The sequence below is a fragment of the Halichoerus grypus genome, chromosome X (assembly GCF_964656455.1).
Source record: "Halichoerus grypus chromosome X, mHalGry1.hap1.1, whole genome shotgun sequence".
Classification (NCBI taxonomy): Eukaryota; Metazoa; Chordata; class Mammalia; order Carnivora; family Phocidae; genus Halichoerus; species Halichoerus grypus.
In genome coordinates this window covers 46,202,704-46,214,927 of record NC_135727.1, presented here as the reverse complement: position 1 = coordinate 46,214,927, position 12,224 = coordinate 46,202,704, and the positions used below count along the sequence as shown (strand labels likewise).

Below are 12,224 nucleotides of genomic sequence, written 5' to 3'. Positions count from 1 at the left end.
AGATTGCTCCTGTCTGAATCACCTTGATGAGGGAGGCCTCTGGCCCTGTTTAGGCACCCAACTCACCTGGTCGGTCTGGGGAATGCTGTGGCTGTTAGCTGGCTCACTTTTAACACTTCCCCCTTGACAACGTGATTTCTGAAGTAATGTCAGTTCTCAAAGATGACTCTGAAGCCCCCATACACCATACATTGACCACGGGCCGTTATTCCTCCTTTTAATACTCGGGTTTTTCTTTTAATATTCATCAAGCTAGATCATCTCCTGGACCATCAAACAAACCTCAGCGAATTTTAAATCACACAGAGCACGTTCTCTGACCATAATGGACCCATGTTAGAAATCAATAATAGAACGAAAAAAGAAGAATCCCTACACACTTGGAAATGCTAGTTGACATATCATCCCGGTTTGTCATTCAGATCCTTGTTATAGAGGAGCTGAGGTTAGGAAGAGTTGTCCCCTCAGCTGAAAGGCATTTCAGGCTGGGCAAACAGAAAGCTCACTCTGCATATTTCAAACTGAGTATTGTTGACAGCAAGGCTGGAGGGAGGGGGGCAGCTTAGGAGGCTGTTACATCAGTCCCACCTGACATTAAAGCTTGAACTACACCAGCAAAGGAAGTACAGCTTGCTGATTGTTAGTGGGATCAGTCTGGTGGCTGATTGTATTTGGGAAGCATGAGAGAGATTGCCTCCCTAGTATTGGTGTGGTTTTTAGACAGGCCTGAGAGAAGGTACAATTCAGATGTCTTCCCTGTGTATGGCTGGTTTCCAGTCTAATCCATGGATGCACACATCTCTGTTTTGTTTTTGTTTTTTTTTAATAAATCTGCTTCATTCTTTAAAAGGTTCAATACAGTTTTCTCCTCCTCCTCCTCCCCCAAGATTCCTACCCTGATAGTGCCATCTGTCAAATAAGGCTCTCCTATCTGGACAAGCAGAGGAGTTTCCTTTCCAGGGTTTGGGAGATTGGACCCTTAGGGCAGGTTGACACTTTGCTTGCCCTACTGTGGTGTTAGCCTAAGATGTGGTACACGGTAAGTGGACCACTGATGTGTCTTTAAACTTGTATTTTTGTTCCCCTTTTTGAGAATACAATGATGGTGGTAGCTCACCTCAAGGAAGAAAGAAATTTTGGCGTTCTTTCCGAGGTAATTTTAGCAAGAGGAACCGTCGTTATGAACGTGGTGGATATGAGCCTCAGCCTTCACACTTCCAGGAGGATGATGGAAATGTGCTGATGGGAGATGTCCAGGAGGACCCCCAAGTAAGACAGTAAGTGACCAGGCAGACTGGTTTGCATGCAGCACCCCCTGGGACTAGGTGACTCTTTCACTCTCCCTGGTCTTCTTTTTGTTCTCTCCCTGGAAAACTGAAGAATGCCGGAAGTGGAATAATGGTTAAGCAATCCTAATTGTTGTCCTGGTGACAGAGAGGTGAGGGTGTATAGAAGAAGACTTTCTTAACATTTATGGCGACCCTCCTCCTCTCCACTTCCCCTCCACAGCACTCCCTGTAGCACCTGGCGCTACAAGAGGAGAGTGAAAAGGCAAAATGAGGACCATATCCATGTTACTGTGTGGAGAGATAGAAAAACTCTGAGGAGAGAAATGGGGGAGAACACACAAGATGGAACCCCAGGGAGCTGGTTCAAGATCACTGTGAGTGTCTTGGCAGGGTCTGCACTAGATAGAATATCCTGGAACCTTATAAAAAGGAAGACCACATTAAACATCCTTATGTCAATTATTTGGAGGAGATCTTTCCAATGGAGATTCCATTGGAGGGTCTAGGAAATCCACGTTTGGCACAAAAAATAAGAAATAATGCCAGTGGTCCCTTCTTTCGAAGCCCTGTACAGCTCAGTAGAAGGTCAGACAAGATCGCTGTTGGGTCTGTTTTCCCTCTTTAATTCTATGTTGTCTCTCCTCACTCCCATCCCTTCTCTTCACCCTTAGATTCCCTATGGGAGAAAGTATGATAAGACATGGCTAATGAATTCAATCCAGAGCCATTGCAGTGTCCCCTTCACTCCAGTGGATGTAAGAGAGGATGGTGAAGCCAGATGAGTGGGCACAGGGAAGTGGGGGTGGGGGGAGCCCACTGAGTAGGAAGACTCTATCCTCCAAAATTATTGTTGCCTCCCCCTCCTGCAGTTTCACTATGTGAGAAACCAGGCTCGGTTCTTTGTCCAGGATGTTGGCACTGCCTCTACACTGAAGGATGTCAGCTACAAGATTTGTGACGAGGAGAACCGGAAGGTATGTGTTGAGGGCATTACTTTTACCTAGTCCCGGGGCAGGAGGACAGGGCAGGGGCTAGTCATCTTCTTTGGAATGAAAGTTCTTGGTGCTGACCCCACGTCTCCTTCTTGCAGATATCTATCTTTGTCAATCCTTCTACTGTACCCTACTCTGTGCGGTATAAGTTGGAGCCAGAAGAAATGGAGCAGCTAAAGGTAATGCAGACTCAAGGTCCATTGTGTGCCCACACCCACACCCACCTCTTCTTCCTCCAGCCCCTGATTTCCCTATCCCCATCAGAGCCTCCCAGTGGCTTTCTCCATCCCTCTCTGCAGCTGACCATGAACAAACGCTATGACGTCTCCCAGCAAGCTCTTGACCTCCAGAGTCTCCGCTTTGACCCAGGTACCCTTGACAGCAGTAATTCTAGGGCAGGTGAAGGCACAGGGATCTGCCTGGGAGGGAGGCTGAGGGATGGTGATGTGGAGAGGGATTGGTGCTGGCCCTGGACCCCTCTCAGCCTTCTGATTGCCTCCTCTCGGCTTCCTGAAGACTTGGTGGGCCATGATATAGATATGATCCTGAATCGAAGAAACTGCATGGCTGCCACCTTGCAGATCATTGAAGAGAATTATCCCGAGGTGAGGCCTTAGGCCCAGCGCTGTTATTAATGGTAGGGGGTGGAACTCATGGGGTGGAGGACAGATTTGTCTCTGAGGCCCTAGATGGTAACTGTCACTCTAACTCTTCTTCACCAACAGCTGTTGTCCTTGAACTTGAGCAACAACAAACTGTACGGGCTGGATGGCCTGTCTGACATTATACAGATGGTCCCCACAGTCAAGATCCTGAACCTCTCCAAAAATGAGGTGAGAAGAGGGAGCCAGATCAAAGTTGGGGTTGACAGTGAGTGGTAGTGCTCATCAGAGTGATGACAGGAGGCAGGAGAAGGTACCTGTGTGGAAACGTGGGGGCTGGGGGTGCAGGGGCCTATGTGTCTCTCTTTCCCTGGGACTCCTTTCCACTTTCTTCCCCATATTTCTCAGCTGAACTTGGTGAGGGAGTTAAACAAGATGAAAGGGCTGGATCTTGAAGAGCTTTGGCTAGAAGGGAACCCCTTGTGTGACACCTTTCCAGACCAGCCCACCTACATAAGGTCAGTGTGAACACCTCTCACACGTCCTGGGAACCTTTGGTCCCGGGAGCCTGAACTGTCCCTGAGAATGCATGTATGCAGGAAGCTGCAACCCTGGTCCTCCAGAATGGCCATAGGCCCCAGCTTCTCCTCTCTCCGTGTCCCTCACCTATAAGGAGTTTCCTTCCTCTGACTGTTCACCTGCTCTCCTGGTCTGGGGTCTGTTTCCACCTCTCTGCGTTCAGAGTTCTTTAGCATGCCCTCCAAGAGTGTGCTCCAAGAAGCAGGGCTCCTCCTCCTCCCCAGGACCGGGAGTGACCAGCCTTGAGCCAGATGCTTGTGCCCTGGACTGAGAAGGGTCCTCCAGCCCAGGGCCTCATGCTGAGACAGGCTTTCCTACTCCCTGCTGAGATGGACATTCTCTCCCTTGTTCTGAGAGGGGACCTCCTGCCCTTGCTCCAAAAGGGTTGCCCTCTCTAATCTCAGGCGGCCATGGTGGCTTTCCTGCCCCATGCTGAGGGCCAAGGTCCTGGAGGCCTGCCATCATGACAGCCATTCCTCTGACCCAATGCCAAGAGCAAGGCCCTCCTTGGGAGAAACCAGGGTTCCCTGAGTCAAGGGGCTAGAAATGGGTGACTGCCAGCGAGCAGAGGGCTCCCTGAGGCAAGAATGGAGTCAGATGGCAGAAATGCTTGAGAGGACAGAAGGACAGGCCTCTCAGAGGCACTGCCCCCTCCCCTCCCTCTGCACATCACATCATCCTGACTGGTCCTTCAGAGAAGCCTGGGTAGCCCAGCACAGGTATGATTGCTCAGGCAAGGAACCGACTGAGACAGGCACAGGTGCACAGGGGCCATCAGGAGGGAAGGCAGTGATCATAAGAGGGGGCCACAGACCCTCAGCCCCATGCTGACCTGGGGCTTGACCCTCTACTCCCTCTGGGGAAGGTCTCCTGCCCCCGTGGCTGCCTCATTTCCCATGCCCGGCTCAGACTGAGTTCACACAGGTGACAAAGTTTCAACCAGCATGCAATGGGCCCCCAGCCCAACACCTGCATGTTTTCCATTCTTACCTTGGGTGCCAGGGCCAGTTAGGGCAGATGAAGGAAAGGACTGCAGCTGGGGAGCCATTTGCCCCTTCTTCTCTCTTCCTCCTGATCCCCACCACCATGGTAGAGCTTCTTTCCCTTCCTTTTGCTCTGCCTTCTTTCCCCCTTTGTCTCTGGTTCCCCTATGTGTCTCCCACCTCTCCCCTCCTACCTTCACTCCCTCTTCTGCCTTCATCCCCCTCCCTCTCCATCCCTGCCTCCTGGGCCTTGCCTCACTCACCTCCCTGCCCTAGCATCCTGGGCCATCCCTGGGGGGTATCATGGTCCTGCAGCATGCTGGACCCCTAAGGAGGTAGCAGAGTGCTGGGCTCCCACTCCATTCCCTCTTCTCTCTGGAGTCTTCAGTGGGGACTTGGAGGAAGGAAGGGAGGCAGGAAGGGGAAGGCAGCCCTGGAGCCTGGGTTCCAAATGTTGCTTCTTGTGGCACTGAAGAAGGGAGTCAGGGCAGTCCATGGGGGAGCTACCCAGTGGAAAGGAGAGGGAGGGAAGGGAGGGAAAGGGTAGGAGGGAGGCTTCGCAACCCTGACCTAACAGTCACTTCTTTCTATTTTGGGTTTGGGACAGTGCCGTCAAGGATTGTTTTCCTAAGTTGTTACGCCTGGTAAGTGACTACATTCATCATTGTCTCTTACTAACATTGATCACCACCACACCTGCCCTCAAGCCCTTTGGGTCTTGCCTAGATTACAGGTTTGTGTCAGACCCTTATCCATTTTAGGAGACCAGGACTCCTGAAAAAGACATAAATATGTTTTCTGGAAAAATATCCACACACACACACACACACACACACACACACACACACACACAGACAAAAGTTGCTTATGATAGTAAATACTTTCAGGATGTCATGATGAAGACACCCACTGTAATCTTGTCCATGTAATTTCCAGTGCCCTTTCATACCTAACCTCTGACCCTCACCCTCTCTTGGGCTCATCTTTTCCCCTGATCATCCAGGGCCACCTCCCTGGTCTCCACTGCTGACTTCTTCTTCCCTTCTCCAGGATGGCCAGGAGTTATCACCACCAGTTATCATTGATAATGACACACCCTGCTTGATAAAGCCCTGCAAGGTGAGGGAAAATTGATCAACAACATTTGGGCTATTACAAGGGAGGCTTTATCAGCCACATAATCTCAAATGTCTTTTGATTCCAGGAAAGTTACAAAGGATCTGATGCAATGAAGAGTCTAGTCCTGCAATTCCTGCAGCAGTAAGTACTCCTGGGAATCTGGGGAAGGGGTTGGCTAGGGTGGGTGAGGCCACCCAAGCTCAGGACTGCTGACTGGGTCTGGAAATCTCATCTGAGGTCCAGACCACAGAGATAGACTGTCCTCATTACTCTCCCACAGATACTATTTGATCTACGATTCTGGAGACCGTCAGGGTCTCCTCGATGCCTACCATGATGAGGCCTGCTTCTCCGTGGCCATTCCCTTCAACCCTGAGGACCCAGCCCTGTGAGTAGCCAAGCTCAAACTCTGCTCCTCGGCCCTGTGGCTCCCCAGTGGATACAGGGAAGCTCCTGGAAATACCCACACTGGCCAGACCACCACCTTCTGTTCCTCTTTCTCTGCTAGAAGCAGCTTGTGCGAGTACTTCAAGGAAAGCAGGAATATGAAGAAGCCCAAGGAACCCTGTGCGTGTGTGATGAGGAAGATTGGGCAGGGAAAGGGGGTGTGCAGGGGTAATTATAGGGCCCAGGGTGTGGCAACTCCTGACCTGAGCTTGCTTCTCCTCCCCGCATAGCCCTGTGTGTTCAGCCGCTGAAGCACACAAAACGTGACGTCGTGGGCTCCCTCTGTGTGCTGCCCAAAACACAGCACGATGTCAGCTCCTTCTTGGTGGACATGTGGTTCCAGACGGTGAGCACGTGCTTCCTCCCAAGGGCAGCTCCAGAAAGCCGCGGGTGGGTAGGAAGTTCAGGTGACTTAGCACCTGGGCCCTTCCCTTTCAGGAGAAGATGCTCTGCTTCTCTGTTAACGGGGTGTTCAAGGAAGGTGAGTGTGCATTGGGCCCCTCCCCAGATGCCCCACGGCTTCCCCCCCGCTGGCTGGGCTCCCTCTCAGAACTGTCCCAGCTTCCCTGATCCCTTTCCTTCTCTTCCTATTCCTGCTGTGTTCTCCTGCCTCCACTCTGTCCCCAAACCATCCTGGTCTGAACCGGGTCTATGCCTGTCTGCCCCACACAGCTTGGGCATTAGGGACACAGTCTGTTTCCCTAATGAGTTTCATGGCTGTCATCCCAGATCCTTATTCTGAGAACTACCTGGGGTGGTTACTTAACCTCTAAGTTTCCTCGTTTGCAAAATGGGGCTAATAACACCCACCTCTCGGGCAGCTGTGAAAAATGAATCAAATGAACTTGTGAAGTGGTTGTCACACCACCTGTCACATAGTAGAGGCCCTGTCACTGGGAGCATTTTGTTCCTACTGTTGCCATCCCCATACCAGACACCCCGACTCCCAGTGAACAATTGTCCCCTTCAGCATGAGTATCAAGTCAGACCCTGACTGGGAACACTGTGTGGGCATGTGAAGCATGTGCAACTCTAATGGGGTATTGTTGTTTGTTGTTAAAGTGGAGGGAATGTCTCAGGGTTCTGTTCGTGCCTTCACCCGGACCTTCATCGTTACCCCTGCCGGCAGTTCCAGGTGAGTGCTATGTTGTAGGTGGGAATGCTCGTCCCAGCCTGGGCTCAGGGGTGTGGGAACGTGGTGGTGAAGACATCTTGGTTTTCTCAGTATTGTGGGAAGCCAACAGGTAGATCCAAGGAGCGGTCCGGTCTGGTGGTTAAGAACGTGGGCTCTGGAGTTAGAGCACTGGGTTCTCTTCTTGACCCCAGCACTCACTGGGTGTGTGTGATCTTGGTTAAGTCACATGACCTCTCTGTGACTCATTGTCTTCCTTGGAAAATGGGGATTAGACTGTCCATTCCCTTGAGCTATTGTAAGGGATAAATGTGGGTGTAAAATCATCCCTGGGTTGCAGGTTAAGTACACATCTAGTGAGGCTGGTAGACAGTCCCTGCAAAGGTGGGCTCTGTGGGAGGGGTGGAGGCACCGGCCAAGGAATCTGGGGGCAGGGGGGCAGGCACAGTAGAAGTATGGAAGGAATCTGGTTGCTGAGTGGCCGTGGGGGCAGGATCATTGTTGGGGATGTAGAGTTGTACATTCATCCACTTGTCTGAGGGCCCATTTTCCCTTCAGTCTATGCATCGTGAATGATGAGCTGTTTGTGAGAGATGCCACCCCCACTGAGACTCAGAGTGCATTCTCCAACCAAGAGCCTACACTGACCTCCAGCTCCATGCCCACCCTCTCCCAGGAGCAGCAGGAAATGGTGCATGCTTTCTCCACTCAGTCTGGGATGAAACTCGAGTGGTCTCAGAAGTGAGTGCTGGGTGTACATGGGAAGAAGGGTGAGTTGGGACAGCGACTTGGGTGGAGGAGCGTGAATCAAAGAAACTCACAGGAAATTTGGAAAAATAACATTTTGGATAGTTTGCTTCCAAAAAAAAAAAAAAAAGAGGAAAGAAAGTGGGCCCATGGAAAAGGTATCATACTATTATATATGTGAAGGATTTAAAAAATAGTATAATGCTCGATGACATTGTCTTATATATAGAAAATCTGAAAGAACCCACCAAAAAGCTACTAGAACTAATAAACTCAGCAGGGTTACAGGATAAAAGACCAATATACAAAACTCATTTGCATTTCTATGTACTTGCAATGAGCAGTCCCAAAATGAAATTAAGACAACAAGCCCATTTACAATAGCATCAAAGTAGTAAAATATTTGGAAACAAATGTAGCAAAAGAAGCACAAATCCTATACTCTGAAATCTATACAACATTGTCGAAAAAAATTAAATAAATGGAAAGATATCCCATTTCCATGGGTTGGAATATTGCTAAATGGCTTAATATTGTTAAGATGGCAGTAATACCTAGAGCAATCTACAGATTCAACACAATCCCTGTCAGAATCCTTCTCTGCAAAAATTGACAAGGTTATCCTAAACTTCATATGTAAGTGCACCAAAACTATCTCGAGAGAAAAGAACAAAGTTAGAGGACTCACACTCCCTAATCTCAAAACTTGCTACAAAGGTACAGTAATCAGGACTATGTGGTGCTGGCATATGGACAGTGCATGAATCAATGGAGTAGAATTGAGAGTCCACAAATAAACCCTCACATTTATGGCCAATTGATTGTCAATGAGAGTGCTGAAAAGAAATCTGTTGGGGAAAGAAATAGTCTTTTCAGCAAGTGGTACGGGGACAACAGGATATCCACACGCAAAACAATGAATTTTGACCCCAGATTCACATCATGTACACACATAGACTATAAATGGATCAAAGATCTAAAGGTTAAGAGCAAAAACTATAAAAATCTTAGAAGAAAACATAGGTGTAAGTTTTCATTAATTAGGCAAGTGTTTCTTATATCTGACACCAAAAGCACAAGCAACCAAAGAAAAATAGATAAATTGGGCTTCAACAAAATTAAAAGCTGTTGTGCACCAACGGACACTATCAAAAGAGTGAAAATCCCGCCAAAGGAATGGGAGAAAATATTTGCAAATCACATATCTGACAAGAATATATGAAGAACCCTTGCAGCTCAACAGCAAAAGGACAAAGAACCCAATTTTAAAAAGTGGAAGGGGGGTCTGAATAGACATTTCTCCAAAGAAGATATACAAGGGACCGAGGAGCACATTTAAAACTTCTCAGCACCATTAGTCATTAAGGAAATGCAGATTAAACCCACAATGAGTTACTACTTCACACCCACTGGGATGGCTTTAATCAATAAAATGAATGATAGCAAGTGTTGGTGCAGATATGGAGCAATTGGAGTTCTTATGTATTATTGATGAGAATATAAAATGGAACAGTGGTTGGGGAAAACATTTTGGCAGTTCCCCAAAATGTTAAACCTGGAGTTACCCTATGACCCAGTAATTCCACGCCCAAGTATCTAAGGAAAACATATGTTCACTCTAAAACTTGTACAGGAATGTTCATAGCAGCATTATTCATAATAGCCAAAAAGTGGAAACAACCCAAATGTCCCTTAGCTGATGAATGGATAAACAAATCTGGTACGTCCACATGGTAGAATATTATTCAGTCATAAAAAGAATACAGTTCTGATATATGCCATGCCGTGGATGAACCTTGAAAACATGCTAAGTGAAAGAAGCAAGCCTCAAAAGGTCACATATTGTATGATTCCATTTATACGAAATGCCCAGCATAGGCAAATCCACAGGGACCAAATGCAGATTAGTGTTTTCCAGGGTCTGGGGAAAGGGGAGGAATAGGGAGTCATCTCTAATGTTTAAGGAGTTTTGTTTTTTTTTTTTAGGCGATAAAATTATATGGGAATTAGATAATGGTGATGGTTGTGCAATCTTGTGACTATACTAAGAAAACACTGAATTGCACACTTTAAAATGGTATGTGCATAAAAAAATAATAAAATGATATGTGCATTATATCTCAATAAAAATGACTAGAAACTTGTACTCTTAAATTTTCCATTTATTTTCTTGAACGTCTTTCTTTATCAATGTATATTAAGTTCTCTTGTTCTTTTGGAGAGCTTTATTTTCTGTTTTGAATTCTAGTGGCCATGAATGCCAGTGATAGGCATTTTCACTAGGTCTTTCTTCATCATTGCACATAGTGTTCATACCGGTACATGCATCCCAGCAAAAAAAGTGGCACAGATTTAGCATCGCATGGTCAGCCTGTCTGTACTGTGGTACTAATGGAGATCACCTGTTCTCCCACTCCAGGTGCCTTCAGGACAACGAGTGGAACTATACCAGAGCTGGTCAGGTCTTCACTATGCTCAAGGTGAGGTCTAGGAGTCATTAAGCGGGCTACAGATGGGCATTTCTGGGCCTTCAGGAAGGCCAAGAAGGTGGGGGCTGGGTGGCCTGGGAATGAGACTCCGGATCTGGGTCTTCTGATGTCCCAACTCCTTCCCTCCAGAATGAGGGCAAGATCCCAGAGGAGGCCTTCAAGCAAATCACCTAAAAGAAGCCTTGGATGTCCACATCATCATTGTTTCTCTTTTCTCCAACCTAAGGCCATGCCCATGACTGGGGATGGAGGCCTGGCTGACCAAGAAATCAAAATTACCTTGCAAGCCAGGTAACATAACCACCTGAAGGATCAGTTGTTCCACGTATTTTGCCCACACATGATTGCTGTTTATTTTCATAATAAAGAGTTATGTTGCACGTTGTGTGTTGTGTGTCCTGGATCGTTCTTCTCCTGCCCCAACCATGAGCCAGTGAGTCCAGGCCTAAAAGGCCCTGTCCTCTCCCCGACGTTATTCACCCTGGCAGTCCCCGGCAGGTACACAGGCTTGACTCCATAGGTAGTATGTCAATAAGTTCTGGTGAGAAGGTACACACACTGCTTCCAGGGATTGGCCTTTGGAAACAGTGTGACTCAGTCAGATGCTCTACCTGGAGGCCTGCAAAAGCAGGCATGTGACCTGGAACAATACGGGCTTTGCAAGGGCTGCCTACCGGCTAGTGAGGGCCGTGGAAGGAAGGAAGATGAGGACTCACACATATTTACTTCTTATTCCTAATCATTTGAATGCATTCAAAGGCATACTGTCAACAGTTTCATGACTTGCACACAAGTGAATGGGAAATGGGCCCTCCCACACCTCTCACCATGCTTGCGTTTGTCTTCTCATCCAGCCACTGTACTGCCCCCTCCCCCTCTCTGAAGGTGCACTGTGGGAGGGATCTCACTTTAGCACCTGAGAGTGAGGGAGAGCCAGCCGGTTTGCCCAGTGCATTTCTCAGAGAGCTGACAAGGGTTCTCCGTGTCCATGTGCTTGAGGGGGTTCAGACACTTAGTTTCACTTCCAGACAAACAACAATAGCACGGAATCTCACATTATGGTCGGTTCTGTGGGACCTTTCTCAGTGATCAGCAATTGGCAGTTCCGAATCGCAGGCAAGAGTTGAAAGGGACACGTGTGCAATTTATTTTCCACACTTCTGTAATGTTTGGACTTTAGACCACAAGCAGGCATAATTCTCTTTCTTTAAAGATTTTATTTATTTATTCATGAGAGACAGAGAGAGAGAGAGGCAGAGGCAGAAGGAGAAGCAGGCTCCCCGTGGAGCAGGGAGCCCGACGCGAGGCTCGATCCCGGGACCCTGGGATCATGACCTGAGCCGAAGGCAGACGCTTAACCGACTGAGCCACCCAGGCGTCCCTGACAGGCATAAATCTCGAAATTAAAATAGTAGCAGTACCAAGTTTCTCACTACCATCCTATATAAATGATGGCACTGGTGAGGTACCACCAGTTTACAAATTATGCCTCTATTGGCAGGTCTCACGTAAGTCATTTCCTACCACTCGCCACTTTTCAGTTCTTTATGTACATTTACACAAGGAATCCATACGGGGGTGTGTGAATTTCTTAGAAATATGAACTGAAGGAATAATTGCCATTACATAAGGAGTAATTCCATGCTATTCCATGCAGTGCCTCCGTGGTCAGAGACAAGTCTCAGCCTCGTCACCCAGAGAACCGAGCCTGCATTGTGAGGAATAGAGGCAGTCTCCCATGTTAGCGAGCAGTTGCAGTGTCTGGCTCAGATTAGGCTCTCTGAGCTGAGTTCCCTCATGGCCAGGGACCACGGAACCCATTGCATGGCCCCTTACTGCCTCTCT

General features: G+C 48.1%; 1 protein-coding gene across 1 annotated transcript; it reads left to right on the top strand.

The window, feature by feature from the left end:
- Window positions 1-1,242: 1,242 nt before the first annotated feature.
- On the top strand, window positions 1,243-10,553 carry LOC118546654 (nuclear RNA export factor 2-like). Its single transcript, XM_036109510.2, has 20 exons — window positions 1,243-1,277; window positions 1,510-1,663; window positions 1,961-2,044; window positions 2,159-2,263; window positions 2,380-2,460; window positions 2,581-2,650; window positions 2,798-2,886; window positions 3,007-3,114; window positions 3,292-3,401; window positions 5,053-5,089; window positions 5,496-5,564; window positions 5,650-5,705; window positions 5,845-5,952; window positions 6,073-6,131; window positions 6,242-6,357; window positions 6,450-6,492; window positions 7,074-7,146; window positions 7,702-7,884; window positions 10,310-10,370; window positions 10,509-10,553. Exons 1-20 carry the CDS (start codon window positions 1,243-1,245, stop codon window positions 10,551-10,553), a joined length of 1,686 nt encoding a protein of 561 aa, XP_035965403.2.
- Window positions 10,554-12,224: the final 1,671 nt, after the last annotated feature.